Source organism: Arachis hypogaea, chromosome 10 (assembly GCF_003086295.3).
Source record: "Arachis hypogaea cultivar Tifrunner chromosome 10, arahy.Tifrunner.gnm2.J5K5, whole genome shotgun sequence".
Taxonomy (NCBI): domain Eukaryota; kingdom Viridiplantae; phylum Streptophyta; class Magnoliopsida; order Fabales; family Fabaceae; genus Arachis; species Arachis hypogaea.
Genome location: NC_092045.1, coordinates 3,315,108 through 3,330,940, shown reverse-complemented (window position 1 = coordinate 3,330,940; position 15,833 = coordinate 3,315,108). Strand labels below are relative to the sequence as shown.

Genomic DNA, 15,833 nt, shown 5'->3' with positions numbered 1-15,833 from the left:
GAAGGAGGTATGTTCAGATTGGAAGGATGTTGAGAGGAACACGTCTTGGCATATAGGAGATAGTGCAAGCATAAACTTTTAGAACCATAATTGGGTGGCAAAAGTAGGTCATTTGGACTAATACACAAAAAAGGTAATTAGTCCCAATAATTATAAATGGATGTTGAATTATTTCCTCCTTGCAGGTGATTGGGACTTGAAAAAGCTTCATGAATGGATCCCAGAGGATTGGGTTTCTAAGATTGCTGCTATGGCCCCCCCATCCCCGGGGAAGAATGCGGATCAGGTTGCCTAGGAACCTAGTGCAGATTGAACGTTTACTGTGAAATCAGCTTATGAAGCTTTGAATAGGGACTCCACTGAAATTGTCGCGTATTTCGGTATATTTAGGATTGGAAAGGGCCTGAGAGGATTAAAATCTTTCTGTGGTTACTGGCTAATGATGCTCTTCTTACTAATCACAACTGAAGACGGAGAAACATGTCAAGTGAAGCAAGTTGTCCGAGATGCAATACCAATGAGAAAACTGCCTTACATACGATCAGGGATTGCCCTACAGCAAGGTTGGTTTGGCGAGCTCCTCTCCCCCATCAGAAGAATCAACACTTCTTCAACTTGGATATTTGTGATTGGATATGCTCGAACCCTAAGGACTCATGGTCCATTACTATCGGCGTTGGAGTTTCTTCCCTTTGGTATTTCCGAAACAAGTTTGTTTTTTAAGGTTCTTTCACTATGCCAAAAGATGTCACTATCTCTATTATGATTCGCGCCAAAGAGATTTTAAACTGGTGCCAAAGAAAAGTCATCCGAAACTCGATTAATATCAATTCAAAGTCGTTCATTAGATGGCTCTCTCCTGATGGGAGTGTGACGATTGGATTTTTGACGGTTTAGAATTTCACAATTGAAATCTCGTCGAAGTATAGTCTCTAAACCAACAATAATCCTCTCATACAAAAATTTGTTTGTCACAAGTACAAACCCCTAGAATTTATAAACCGAAGTATTGGACCTCGGGTCGTCTCTCAAAGGACTTGCAGGGTAGTGTTCTTGTTATTGGTTATGGATTTATTTATTTTGGGGTTTTAGATGAGGAAAATGAATAGTAAATGGTAAGAAAACTTTATTAACAAAATGGTCTTGGCAAGATTTGGTTGTCAAGGGTCTTCATCATTATCACTAGCCACAAGTATGGTAGTTGCAAGGATTAATCCCACTTAGTCATCCTTAAATCAATTAACAAAGGAAAGTCAAGTGAGTTATATCAATCCTAGTCCATAAGTCCTAGCTTTCCACTAATTGGATTAATGAGGGCTAGAGTTAATGGCTATCAACTAGCAATCAATTGGACACTAGTGACTCAAGAAATCCTAAGTTACCTTCTCAAGCCAAGAACATAAAATCCTACTCTAACATCCTCTCAAGCATTTCATCAAACACTTGGAGGGTAATGAAAGAAAGCATTTTTATTTGTAAGAATAAAAGGAATCAACAACCAACAATTACAAAGAATTAACAAAACAACAATCAACAACATCACAATCACATAAATTATCTCAAATTGCATTATTAAAAGGAAACAAAAGAACAAGAATATCTCAATTACAAAACCTAGAAACAAAATAAGAGAAATTACAACAAGAGGATAGGGATAGAAAGAAGAACCAAAGTGTAGCAATCACCACTTGAAGGTAGAAGTAGAAGGAGACTTGAATTAAATCTAGAATTATGAGATCCTAATCTAACCCTAATTCCTAATCCTAGAGAGAAGTGAGAGCTTCTCTCTCTAAAACTAACTCTAACTCCTAAAACTAAGCTAATGATCAAAAGTATGAAAAGTCTCTTGATTCTCCTTCAATACTTGACTTAAATAGCATCAGAAATGAGTTGGATTGGGCCCACATGGCACCTAAAACCGCTGGGGACGATTTCATAATAGTGGGCCACGGACAGAATCGGCGCGCGCGCGCAAAGTGCGCGTGCGCGCCCCTGAACGCGAAGCAACATATAGCAAATTTTATATCATTTCGAAGCCCCGGATGTTAGCTTTCCAACCCAACTGGAACCGCATCATTTGGACCTCTGTAGCTCAAGTTATGGTCAATTAAGTGCGAAGAGGTCGGCTTGACAGCTTTTTGGTTCCATCATTTCTTTATGAGTTCTCCAACTTTACATGCTTTTTCTTCATTCCCTTGATCTAATCTTTGCCTCCTAAATCTGAAATCACTTAACAAACATATCAAGGCATCTAATGGAATCAAGGTAAATTACATTTGGCTATTTTAAGACCAAAAAAAGCATGTTTTCACTCTTAAGCACAATTAAAGGAGAATATACAAAACCATGCTATTTCATTGAATAAATGTGGGTGAAAGGTGATAAAATCCCTTAAAGTTAATACAAGATAAACCCTACAAATGGAGTTTGTCAGAGTGCTATTAAAATAAATGTGGATGGTTCGGTCTTTGCTCAGACAAATAATGCTGCGTGTGGGAACATTTTCAGAGATTTGATGAGAACTTGCTTCATGAGTTTCACCTATAATCTGAGAAATTGCTCGATCATGCACGCGAGCTTTGGACTATTATCAAGGGTCTCCAAATTGCAGTAGTTAATGAGATGAATGATGTGATTATAGAATCGGATTCGCAAATGGCCATTAAACTTGTCCGAGAAGGATGTCTCCTGTCGCACCTGTGCTACTCTCTACTATAAGACATTAATATTTTGGTCCGGCAAATCCATCATGTGAGTATGAGCCACACCCTCCATAAAGCGAACTTTTGTACGGACATCATGCTCAAGAAGGGACACCAACTTAAAATTGGTTTGCATTTGTTTGATCATCATATTCCTGAGCCCTATTTGCCTATGTTATTTGATTGTGTGGGGTCTTACAGGCTTAGAAGCTCTGGATAGCCGGATTTATTATCTGTTTCCTGGATCCCTGACCCCGCTCACCAAAAAAAAAGAAATTAGAAGTGTCAAGTATTTTTGTTCAATATATTCTTTTCACATTTCTTCTCACTGGGAAATTATTCGTTAAGGCTATTGATGAATTTTTAGAATGTAGGGTATATTTAATTTAATTTAGTTATCATGCAATCTAATGAATCCAATATATGTAACACTTCTATAGTTGAAAGTTGGAACCCATGATTATGAAATGAAATGAAATGTGACTAGCTCCAAACATTTATTTTGTTCCTTTATTTGATACCACTACACACCATCGCACATGGCTACTACTAGAATCTTAGGATGGAAAATCTGATGCGGTCAAACCTATTCGATCATATTCCCTATTGCATTTTCACTTTAAGTGTAAGGCTATTAATTTCTCATTTCTTTTTTTTTCCCTTTCTTTCTTTGTTTTCGCAGCCCCTCTGTTGTTTGTTTCTCTTTGTATAATTTTGATGAGTTGCAAAAAAAATAAAATAAGAAAAAATCAATTCGTGTCTTATATTAGCTTCTACTGAATTTCTGTTTTCAGTAACGAAAATTATCAAGATGAATGTTGCAAATTGAGATAACATATGCTGTTGCATGGGCTCACTGCAAACAAATAAAAAGTCTAGGAGGCAAACATATTTTAGTAATTTTAATAAAAAAATTGATTAATATAAACATCAAATTATCTTAAATAAATAAATATAATTATAAATAGAATTAATTTATGTGTACAAATTCTGATAAATATAAATATAAATATAAATTATGTGTTTTATATGTATAAATTTTTGTAAATATAAATATTGTTCGGTAGTCGGTTTCCGGACAGATCGGGTGTGTAGGTGGGGGAGTAGGGACGCCCTTGCTTTGATCGTACTGGAGTTGGGTCTGCCGAGTAGCCGAGCACTTGGAGAGAATGAGGGGGTGCCACCTGCAAAGACACTCCGACGCTCAAGTCAGTGAGGTGCAGGCGGGCAGAATAGTTAGGTGAAAGGATATGACATACCTCTAGGGAAGGGCATGTCCTTCCCTATTTATATCGTGTCAGAGGTGGGCCCTTCAGAGGCAGGCCCACCTTCCTCGAAGCTTCCTCACAGCTGTAGCGAGAAGTTGTCAGGGACGCGTGTCCGGGTTGTGTTGTGATCCGTTGGCATCCGGTTGGTCGGGTCGGGTCGTCATCGGGTCGAGTTGACCCGCGAGCCGTTTGGGCTGGGCCATAACAAATATAAATTATTGTTGGTTAAATATTAATCTTAAAAAACAATAAGATAAGGGGAGAGTATAGAATATATTTTATTTTTTAATTTATTTTGAGTAATACTACATTTTCTTAAATATTGTTTATTTGTTAGTATAAAAAGGTTCATAATATGGTGTAATTATGTGTGGCTAGTGTTAAACCAATAAATACTACAATAGCAAGTGCTTTAGATATGTTTGGTTGAAAAGTAAACGATACTGAAGTCCAATGATCTATGTTGAAAAGATATGAAGCTCTAAACCAAAACCAGCGAAGGAAGCCCACAGAAAATGGGTTATTGACACGTGTCTAGTTTGACATGCTTCTTCCAAATTAATGCCATCTTATCTGATGTGGCGAGATTAATAGGTAAGACACTTGAATAATTTCACCTAATCCCCTCTAAAAAATGCTACAATACAGAGAGACATTAATATCAAGATTTTTGTGGTCAGGCTAAGAAAAAGAAAAACAACAAAAAAAAGTGACTGTGAACTAGAATTGAAGCAAGAGTTTCCTAGACCTGATGGAGTTGCACAGTGAAACATCCAATTGAGGCCACGAAATTCAAACGTGGATGCTAAAATCACTAGAAATGGAAATAAAAATCATCACCAATGCGTTGAAACTAAACGAGAAACAAACTTGTTTGACTTCATGTCATTGACAACTCGTATAGCTTCACCAACGTGATCAAAGTAATTTTTCCGGCAATATCTCTAAACTAATGGATAAATAAAATATAATAATTTTCGTACTCGAAGCGAAATCACAATCTAAAAAGGTGAAGATAGAAAATTTTAACTTTGTCAAATATAGAATTAGATTAGGAGGATAAAATAATCTGATGCTAAAGTCAGTAGTATGCTAATTAGTAAAATAAATTTCTCATGTGTTTACTTATTGATTATTCCTCTTTTTTTATCATGTAGAGTTATCGTTATTTTGATATTTAGTATTTATTATAGCACATTATTTATCGAAATTCAACAATTACAGAATATAGTAGCATATCCATTGTGGTACCTGCCCATTATCTCATAAGTTTAATTACGGTTTTAATTACTTGGTCTCTTTTGTTTTGAACAAATAAGACAATACTTACTTAGTTACTTTTTTTACTTTTTATAACTTTAATCATTTTCGTAAGAAAAAGTCTAGGGAGCCAATGGCCTAAGCGTACAATGTGTACAATGAAGGTTTAGGAAGTATTAGAGATATGAATATTAGTGTTACGTTGTCTTGTTAGGTTACGTTTTTGGGATGAGTGGTTTCAGGAAATAGTATTAGAGTTCTAGATCCAGAAGGTCAAGAGTTCGATGTTTATCAAAAGTTAAAAATTGACATTTGTTTGAGAATAGAATGAATAAAGATTAACTTAAAATAAATCTTTTTTTTCAATAGAAAACAGGAATAGAACTAGATAAAATATTAGAAAGAGGCTAAAACTATTTACATAATAAAATAAGGCTAAAATAAAATTTTAAGAAAAACTAAAGTGAAATTTATATATAATTTACATGTAAAAACTTAAAATTAGGCGATTATTACCTCTTTCTCACTGTGTGGCTCCGCCCCAGATAAAAAATGTGTACTTTTTATTTAAAAATGTTTATCAACAATATCTTTAATAAATACTCCTAATAATAATTTTAGCCCCAACCAATATAGAATGGATTAAAGTGCTAAGTACATTAACTTTTAATCAAAAGTCTTGAGTTCAGTGTTGGAAAATGAAAAGTTATCTGTATTAAAAAGATTCCCATCTTTTTAATGAAATTTCATCTAAGGCAGATCTAATTAGTTGAGTTTTGATAATAGCCATGAGATTGCTACTTTAATTCCCTAATAATCTATACAAAAATGTTAATATAGTTGCAACTTGCTCTACAGTCTACACCTTTTATTTGTGTTATGAATCTTCTTTCTTTTCCATATATATAGGCACTACCTTCTCTTAACAAGATAGAAAAAAAGTGGTAACTACTTAAAGGTTTGAGATGAGGAAGAAGTGTGAGCTGTGTAACTGTGCTGCAAACTTGTTCTGTGATTCAGATCAAGCAAGCCTTTGTTGGGAATGTGATGCAAAGGTTCACAGTGCAAACTTTCTGGTCACAAAGCATCCAAGGATTCTTCTATGCCATGTTTGTCAATCACTAACACCTTGGCATGGTTCAGGTCCCAAGTTTGTTCCCACCATGTCACTTTGCACTGATTGTGTCACCAAAAACAATGATACCTGCAACCACCAGAATGATGATGATGTAGAAAATGATGGTGTTGATGGTGGTGAGGATGAAGATGAAGATGAAGATGAAGAAGAAGAAGAAGAAGAAGAAGAAAATCAAGTGGTTCCATGGACATCATCAACATCAATGCCTCCACCACCAGTTTCCTCTTCTTCAAATAGTGCAACCACTACTTCCACCAGGTTCTCTAATGGTGCTGAAGAAGAAGCAATCTCCAACTGACTAATAAAATTCATGCCTTTTTCTACTCCTTCATGTTCATGTTCAACTAGAGGCTCTCTGCTGTTAAGTAGTAGTATTGTTGTTATTATAACTCATAATATATGCTTTGATTTTTGTTCCTCTCTTAATATTATCTGCTTTCAATTTTCGAATAATTAAACATTATTTTAGGCTTGTCATCATGTCAAATAACAAAGATCACAAGAGGAAACGCCTTCAATGATTGATGTATTGATCTCTCAAAGTGTTTTAGAGAGTATTGCTTGTGGATTTAGCTTCTTCCAACTGCTGAAAGAGAATGCTTATTATTCTGATGATGATATTCTGATATCATATTACAGGTAAAAAATCTTTTATTTCTTCTATGATTTTATATCCCAACAAAATTTCACCGAAAATATTAAAATAAAAGGGAGGAAAGTCTGCACCAATCAGTAATTATTCCATGTGATGTAATGATCATGAATCATTGAATCTGCTCTGTTTGAGTAGTAAATGCTGCCACCATTCAATATGTTTGGTATGATTGAAAATTCTGTAATACTACTGCATATTCTGAATATTTTCACAAATCATTGATGCTGGTTTTCTATTTGGTGTCATATATACAAACCATACAAGTAATAATTATATATGCAGTTTTGTTCATATTATGGTTATCAGGTGTACCGAGAACACCGGTGTTCCAGTTGTTTTAACCGTTGATCTGAATTATAAAAAATATATATAATATATATTAATTAAAATCAACGATTAAAACAACAGGAACACCGGTGTTCCTAGGTACACCTGATAACTTTCCCATATTATATAGCCTACTACTACTTACATAGTTACTTTTTTGAATTTTGTGTTTATAATTTGGGGTTTAATTTATATTTTATGATAAAGTTTAAATATTTAATAATTATTTATTTTTATATTTTTAAAATTAAATATTATTTTTTAATTTATTTTAATGAATTAGACAAATACTTTTAACACCATAATAATGACCGAATTTTTATGGTGCTATTTATATATCAAGCTAAAATATGCAGACAAAGTTAGAAAAAAAATCACTGTTCCAAATTTCAGTCAAGGGTAATTACTACTCTAGTTGTTGTGCATCTTGTATAGGTTGTCCCACTGACCCACCTATGACTATATCCAAATCCATAAAATCATAATTGCCACAAGTTCTTGATCTTTCTCTTGTTTTTATCCAACTGCTTGATTTGAAAATATTATTGAACCCTTTGGGGGGGGGGGGGGGGGGTTTCTCCTTTTTCTTTCTTTTTTCGACTGTGCAAATATTTATATTAGAAATTATTTGTGGTAAGCAGTTTTTAGTAATTTTGATTAGTATTTAGTCAACACAAATGTTAAGTTATTTTTAATAGATAAATTTTATTAATTTGTATGTATAAATTCTAAAAAATATGAATGTAAATTGTGTTAATTTATGTATGTAAAATTTGATAAATATAAGTATAAATTATTAATTTTTTGTATGTAAATTTTTGTTAATGTGGATACAAATTATTACCAATCAAATACTAATTTAAAATAATAATATTTATTAGTCATATTGCATTATTTTATTTGTATTTAAATTCTCTATATGACACTATTTATTCTTATTTTCTTGTTTTATAAATTTTGAATTGTCACAATCATAGAGCATTGAACTTGAGGTGCTGAAAAAAAGTTGCCCATTTGCATTAAATATGCAAGTTTCATTTATTAGCTGAGTGGTTAATCAATACATGATGGCTTCAACTCCTGTTTAATTTGATGTTATTTAGGAGACATGATTCTCCTTGAACCTGAAATATGAGAGGCTGCGACCAATAATGAATATCTTTCAAAATTGCATGCTACAAATTTATGGGCTTATGGCTGGAGGCTATCTTTCTGGACACTAAAAAACAATCACAGATTATCAAACCTTTGAAGCATGCGATGATATTGCCAAGAATCTTTTCCAACGTTTATAAAATCAAAGAATTTGTATAGATAATATACACCTTCGATTGTCCACTTTTTAATTTAGATGTGGAAGAGAAAATAGTGTAAAATGCAGTTATGAAATATATAGGTATTTTAGATGTTGAACAAAAATCGAAACATAAATCGAAAAGTCCGATTACTTTTGCCAAAATTTAATTTTTTTTCATATTAATTGGACTATCCAATTAATAAGTTTAATTTTTTTTATAAAAGAATTGGATGGTCGAATTTCTTCGTCCCTTATTTATAAAAAATTGTCTCATATCTATATCTAACACTCCCATTCTCCAAAATAATGCACAGTACACATATGCTTCTCGTATAAAAAAATGAGCCTTCGATTGTCACCTGATACTAAAAAAATCTGATAATCACAAAGAAGTGTATAATATTAATTGAAAAAAAAAAAGAAAGAATAACCACCTGTCATGTGATTCATTCACAAGTATGGAATGAGTTTTGAACCTGGGAAGAGGCATGTGGGGCCAAACAAATCCGACAGCCCCACGTGGCTTATGAAAGCATAATGAATCAAGTATAGTATTTTATAAGTTGCAAGTTGAGCATGGATGGTGCAGTCACAATTCACAAAGAATGTTAAACTAAATCTAATAAGGAGAAGGGTTTGGCAACAAGATTTGAAGGAATCAAGGAAAGGAAGAAGAGGATGAAGGGTAGGGTAGGTACTTTTGTGGCTGTCATTGTTTGCTTTACCTAAAATTTACCACCACGGACATGAGAGAGAGAGAGAGAGATTACTTTTTGTGTTGTGTGATTATTCCTTGTATTCTATAAGCTCCAAAACCGTTGGTGTTTCTGACTCGTCTTGTGATTGTACTATTTTTGTGAACCATAGTGGGATGAAAGTAGAAAGATATTCTGATTTCTACATCAATGGCTGTGGCCTTATCTTCAAATTATAGCCACTACACTCCTTCCCTTTGCTACTCACTACTCACACAAGTCAAAAGTTTTGCATCTTGTGTTTCTACTTTAATACGGGTTATGCTAAGTAACCAATAATATTTTTGAACAATATGAACAATTACCAATTAAATCAAAATATACTACAATCTTAAATTACTTACCTGAATTTTAATATTAAAATAATTATCTGCACACCTAATGAAATGAACATCAGAAATATCAATTATTTAAAATTTTATATTATTTAATATTTTCATTATCTACCTATACTTTTCCAATAATACAATAAAGGTGGAAACTAAATCCTAACTAATTTTATATTTGTTATATGTAGATTAAAATTAATTATTAATATAAAATACACATTATAAATAAGTTAAATATATATAATAAATTAATAACTAATTTCAGTAATTAATTTTAATATACAAATAACATCTTTATTTTTTGATTAACTATATTCATATGAACAATGGAAAGTTCAAGGATAAAAAATAAAAAAATATTATGCACACATAAAAAATTAATCATAAAATTAATTACTATATAATTTTATATAAATATGTATTATTTAAATTATTTTTAATATTATATTATATTTTAATATGTATGTGTTATTTATTTTAAAACATATAAAATAAATTATTAAAATATCAATGAAAAAATAAATTAAAATATGTCATGCATGTATATTACACGATAGTTGGCAGAATCTAACAATGGCCTACAAGGCTACAACCTTTTTTTTTTCTCAAAATAGTTTATTTCTACCAGCATTTCAGCATCGATCTATCTATTTATAATATATAAAAGCTGATACTAATTTTCTTCACAATAAATTTAAGCTATTTTTCTTTGTTAATGATAGCACATTAGTAATTCTAATGATTTGACAAAAGATTAAATATCAACCAATCACTATTTAATAAAATATGTTTAAAAAATTAAAACAAAAACTTTTTATTTATTATTATTCAATTGAAACATCAAGTACCAATTAAATGTAATAAATATACATTAAAAGTGTCATAATAATGATAATTATAAAAAATTTCAGTTACAAATATTCAAATTCTACAACTTATACATATTAAGACTCTTATTACTCTTTATTTCTTAATCTCTTATATTAATTGTCAAAAATTTCTTAAATTTAATATAACATTTTTATATATTTTTCATTCCCATTCATTCATTTTTTTAATTATTTACAAAAAAAAACGCAAGAGGTAGGAAATTAGAATTTCAAGGGTTAATGAATGATAGGAAATTAAAAAAAAATATTTTAATATGCAAACATATAAATAAAATGCAAACAAATAAAAAAATAAAAAAATATTTTTTTATAAATAAATTGATTATATAAAATAAAATATAATTGATGATAAGATATAATATTTATATAACATAGTTGTTGAAATAATAAATAAAAATGACATTACTTCATTGTAAAAATATAATTTTTTTAAATTAATATATATATATATATATATATATATATACCATTCTCATTGACAAGAAAATACCCTTGTGATTATTAAGTGAAACATCTCTCAATTTATGTACATTTGTTTTGGTGACTTCTTAATTTATTATGTACATATGTGTTTGTTTGGACGTTATTATTTTGATAAAAAAATATTTTTTAATAAATTTTTTTTTTATTTTTTAGTGTGTTTGTAAACTTTTTAATAATAAAAGTAAAAACATTAGAAAAATAAAAAAAACATCTTTTTTGATAAGCTATAATTTAGTGTTTGTTTGGGCGTCATTATTTTGTTAAAAAAAATATTTTTTCATTAACAAGATCTTTTTTCAATAAAAAATATCTTTTTTTATTTTTTAGTGTGTTTGGCAAATTTTTAGTAGTAAAAGTAAAAGCACTAGAAAAATAAAAAAAATCTTTTTTAAAAAGCTGTAATTTACATATTTTTTTTAAAAGATCTTTTTTCATGAAAAAAAAAGGTTTTTCATGTAATAACTAAACAAAAAAATATTTTTATATTATTATACCCAAACATAATTGATAGATAAAAAGATCTTTTTGTATGAGATATCCAAACATAAAATTACTTTTATTTTTTCATAAGATCTTTTAAAAAAAGATAACTCGAAAAAAGATTTTTTTCTTAGAAGCTCACCCAAACAAACCCTTACATCTTTTTTAAAAGATCTTTTTTCCTTAAAAAAAAGATATTTTTCATGTAATAAATAAACAAAAAATATTTTTATATTGTTATACCCAAACATAATTGATAAATAAAGAGATTTTTTTGCATAAGATATCCAAACATAAAATTACTTTTACTTTTATATAAGATCTTCTAAAAAAAAAATAAATAAATAAATCTTTTCTTAGACCCAAACAAGCCCATATTCTTAAAATTTAAGTTGATTAGAATGAATAAATAAATAATAAAAATAGTCCATTTTGGACTAACAATAAAAAAGGAAAAGTAGTGAAAATAATATTGACGAAAAGAGCGTAGTTTGGAAAAGTCCATAAAAGAGGCCTACGAAAACCAATTGGCCCAATAAAAGAGGTCCTTTGGGCCCATTGTAGTAGACTCCTTCCTTCTGCAAGCTACCGACCTGAGAAGTCAATAGATATCGAAGTGCAATTGAATCGAGGGAAGATTGAAATCCCAAATTGTAAAACCCCATAGTTGGAATCGACGGAGCCTGAAATTTACGATTGTGATTAGCGGAAGAGGAAAAAGAGATGCCTCAGAGGCATTCGAAGAACAACAACGACCTCGCGTTCTTCACGTACGACGAGAAGCGGAAGCTAGGGTATGGGACCCAGAAGGAGAGGCTGGGCAAGGATTCCATCAAGCCCTTCGATGCTTGCTGCCTCTGCTTGAAGCCCTTCATTGACCCCATGAGCTGCCACAAAGGTCATGTCTTTTGTAAAGAGTGCATTCTCGAGTGCTTGTTGGCTCAGAAGAAAGACATTCAAAGGTCTCCATTTTCAAACACTTTCTCTTTTAATTTTCGTTTTTTTTTTCTTGTTTATTCGGACGGAAAATAAGTTTCTGATTTGTTGGATTCTTATTCAAGTGGTGGAGCTGGATCCTTCTTAAACCCATGCTTGTGATGCAATGCTGTTTTGTGTTTTGATTAAGGGTAATTGTCTTTGAAATTCTGTAGTTGGAATTGCAGATTGTAGGATATTTTGCATGATAGAATTTGGAAGGCATGCTTATGACTGATGAGACAATTTGGTGTTTTGCAGCGATTTGTTATTGTTTGTGTACATTTGTATAACTTTACTGCACTGTCTTTCAGGATGCGAAAGAAATTGGGAATAAAGGGTTATTTAGTGAACTGCATTGATCGTTCATTTTGTTAAGAGTAAAGATTTGGAATTGGATTAGTGACAATTTTTTTGTGGAGTTAAGTTGGCTTTTAGACCTATTACAACGGGTAGGGCTATGTCAGGCTTAGGAGGCTGGTCTCATTCATGAGTATCGGTCGTCTTTGTTTTTTGCAAGGTGCTGATTGAAGGCTTTGTTCACTTGTAGCTTTTTGTTTGAGATTTGAGATGGATTGGTTGAAATTTTGAGAAATACCAACAATAATACCTTTATGAGTTTGTAATTTGATTTGGTATGAGAAGGTTGGCTGATGATGACAATAGCCTCCAATCATTAATTACAATGTCTTGTATTATACCTTTGCATGGGCTTATTGAACTTTCAACATGCTTGATGCTTGTATGCTATTTGATGATTGAAGTTTTAAGTTTTATTTGTGGTTTCACTTTGACCACTATCACTAGCTTTCGACATGCTTTGCTTTTTTTTTTTTCTCTTTGGTTTAAATTGAGCTTTCCTTTTGTCATCATGTTGATATAAATTTATAATGTTTAGATCATTTTCACAATTGCGTTCCTCTAGTCCTTTCAGGGCCTTAACTTGTATTGGATGTTGCACGAGTTATCATGTTAAACCCTGTGTTCTTATGCTAGACAAATTCCATTGATTACCTAAAACTTTCAATGATATCTTGCATTGGTTTATTCGTTTTATGTTATGTTTTTCCCTGTGGTATGAATACCACAATGTTGTTATGCAGTGATGTGCTTATGATATTTACAATAAAACAGAAAGCTTGCAGCCCATGCTGCTCAGCAGAAGCAAGAAAAAGAAGAAGAGGAGGAGAAATTGATGTTACAAAAGACTAAAGAGCTCGATGCGTTTGATCAGCAAAATCATGGTGCTGTACCACAATACAGTGATAGAAATTACAGCCGTGATAAGAATGGTTTCCATGGAGCAAACAGTGTGAAGGTCACATCCTATGAGGAGGAAGCCCTGCGGACAATGAAGGCATTTTGGCTGCCTTCTGCTACGCCAGAAGCTGCTGTTAAAGTAGATGCGCCTGATACCAGTACTATCTGTCCAGAAGGCAGGGAGAAACTGAGGTTAAAGACACTTTTCCCTGTCCACTTCACTGAAGATACTAGTGAGCAGAAAAAGCCCAAGGCTCTTGATAGGACCTACCTTTGTCCTAGCTGCAAAGTTACTCTCACCAACACAATGTCACTTGTGGCCCTTAGTTCATGTGGGCATGTATTTTGCAAGAAATGTGCTGATAGATTCATGGCCGTTGATAAGGTCTGTCTTATTTGCAACAAACCATGTAAAGAGAGAAATTTGGTCAACTTGGAGAAAGGAGGTACTGGATTTGCTGGTCATGGGGATCATCTTGAGGCCACAGACTTCAAGCATTTGGGAAGTGGTTCTGGTTTGGGCTTGGTTAGACCGGCAACGAAGACTTGAACCCGAATTGTGTAGCTTGTAGGTTCTATGACACTCCAAATCAGAAGAAGAAAAACTGCAATAACTTCTCTTGATGAAGTTATGTCGCCATGATACCCATCATTATATGTCCTTATCATGATGCCTCTATGTTGTGTATTTTGTTTCTTATTTTCTGTTTTTTTTACCAAGTATTAAACCATGATAATTTGAAAAGTCAGTCATGATAATTTTAAAGAGCAGCTCGTTTCATTAATTTTTGGTGCTTGGAAATGTCAAATGTAGTGGGCGAGTCTTATAAATGTTCTATAATTCTCTTATGAAGAAAGGTATGGACCATTTGGCACACTGTACAGTTGGTATTAGGTAAGCGACCTACGTAGCATTATTTGTTGCTCATTAAATATTGTTGTAACAGACAGCTATAAAATTTTGATTGATAGCTGTTTACCTACTATGTTCGGTTGTGGTACTGTAATAATCTTGATTATTACCATAGTTGACAATTTGTTTATTGAATTTATACCGGGTCATTAGCATGAAAATGACAAGGAAGCTCAATAGTCCCTTGAACATTCAATTTACTACTATCAAATTTTAACATGGTCTTTTGTAATACTTGGAAACCATTGAAATAAGATTAACGCTTGTGTAATTGCAAATCTAATCTAATAAATCTATATTCTCTCTTCCTTTAATGAAAAGACATGCATGGCCTTGTGAACTTGTTCCGTTGGGTGGGGATTAGGATAAACTGGATAAGGAGTTTGGCGAGTCAAATCAAATCCCAATCCCATATGAACAACAGATGCACATGCACGTGAGCTGCTTCATAAATGTGAAAGACTTATCACTTACGTTGTAAAGTGCAAACAGGTAAACGGCATTACCAAAACGACAAAAGACAAACAACATCCTAAGAAAAAGCAGAAATAACCCTACTTCATTTCCAACAACCAAAGGCCCAACATGCTTGCGGGGACTCCTTCAATATACGTACTCAACTAATTCACGTTTATTGTGCTAATAAAAATAAAAAACAATTATAATACCAAAAAGTAAAAATTAATTACTTACTATGTATAAAAAAATGTACTTAGTATTTTATAAAAAAATTATACTACTATAAATAAATTTCATTAATTAATATATATAAATATACATAAATATATAATAACTATTTTGATGACTAACTAAAATATCTTTTAATAACAAAAAACAGCTCAAGGTAGCTTGCATGGTTGGAGAGTGGTTAGTGGTACCTCACGGCAAGTTGTTCCTTTCCTTACCCTTGATTATGGTCTATGGATGGGTATGAAGAGTGAGTTTCCCACGCATTAACTTCTAATCAAGGACATGGAGCTTCTAATCAAACCTTACAAACTTGCTTCCGGAGGAAACATTCTTTTACCTTGAAATTGAAATTTACTTCTAATCCGGAAGCTTCAGTTTTAACTTTTAACTTTTAATAAGCAAACAAACAAA

At 32.0% G+C, this 15,833-nt stretch overlaps 1 protein-coding gene and 1 non-coding gene across 2 annotated transcripts; both read left to right on the top strand.

Annotated features, from left to right (window-relative positions):
* Nucleotides 1–5,862: 5,862 nt before the first annotated feature.
* On the top strand, nucleotides 5,863–8,809 carry LOC112714683 (uncharacterized). Its single transcript, XR_011866391.1, has 2 exons — nucleotides 5,863–7,007; nucleotides 8,454–8,809. It is a non-coding gene; the product is annotated as an uncharacterized protein (transcript).
* A 3,326-nt stretch (nucleotides 8,810–12,135) lies between these two features.
* LOC112714681 (E3 ubiquitin-protein ligase CSU1) lies at nucleotides 12,136–14,928 on the top strand. Its single transcript, XM_025766320.3, has 2 exons — nucleotides 12,136–12,546; nucleotides 13,694–14,928. Exons 1-2 carry the CDS (start codon nucleotides 12,308–12,310, stop codon nucleotides 14,367–14,369), a joined length of 915 nt encoding a protein of 304 aa, XP_025622105.1. The 5' UTR covers nucleotides 12,136–12,307; the 3' UTR covers nucleotides 14,370–14,928.
* Nucleotides 14,929–15,833: the final 905 nt, after the last annotated feature.

Bases quoted from the DNA above. Each gene is read 5' to 3' on its own strand.
- LOC112714681 (XM_025766320.3), top strand. From the start codon at position 12,308: ATGCCTCAGAGGCATTCGAAGAACAACAACGACCTCGCGTTCTTCACG. The intron at 12,547-13,693 runs GTCTCCATTTTC...ACAATAAAACAG, and splicing joins CAGAAGAAAGACATTCAAAG to AAAGCTTGCAGCCCATGCTG.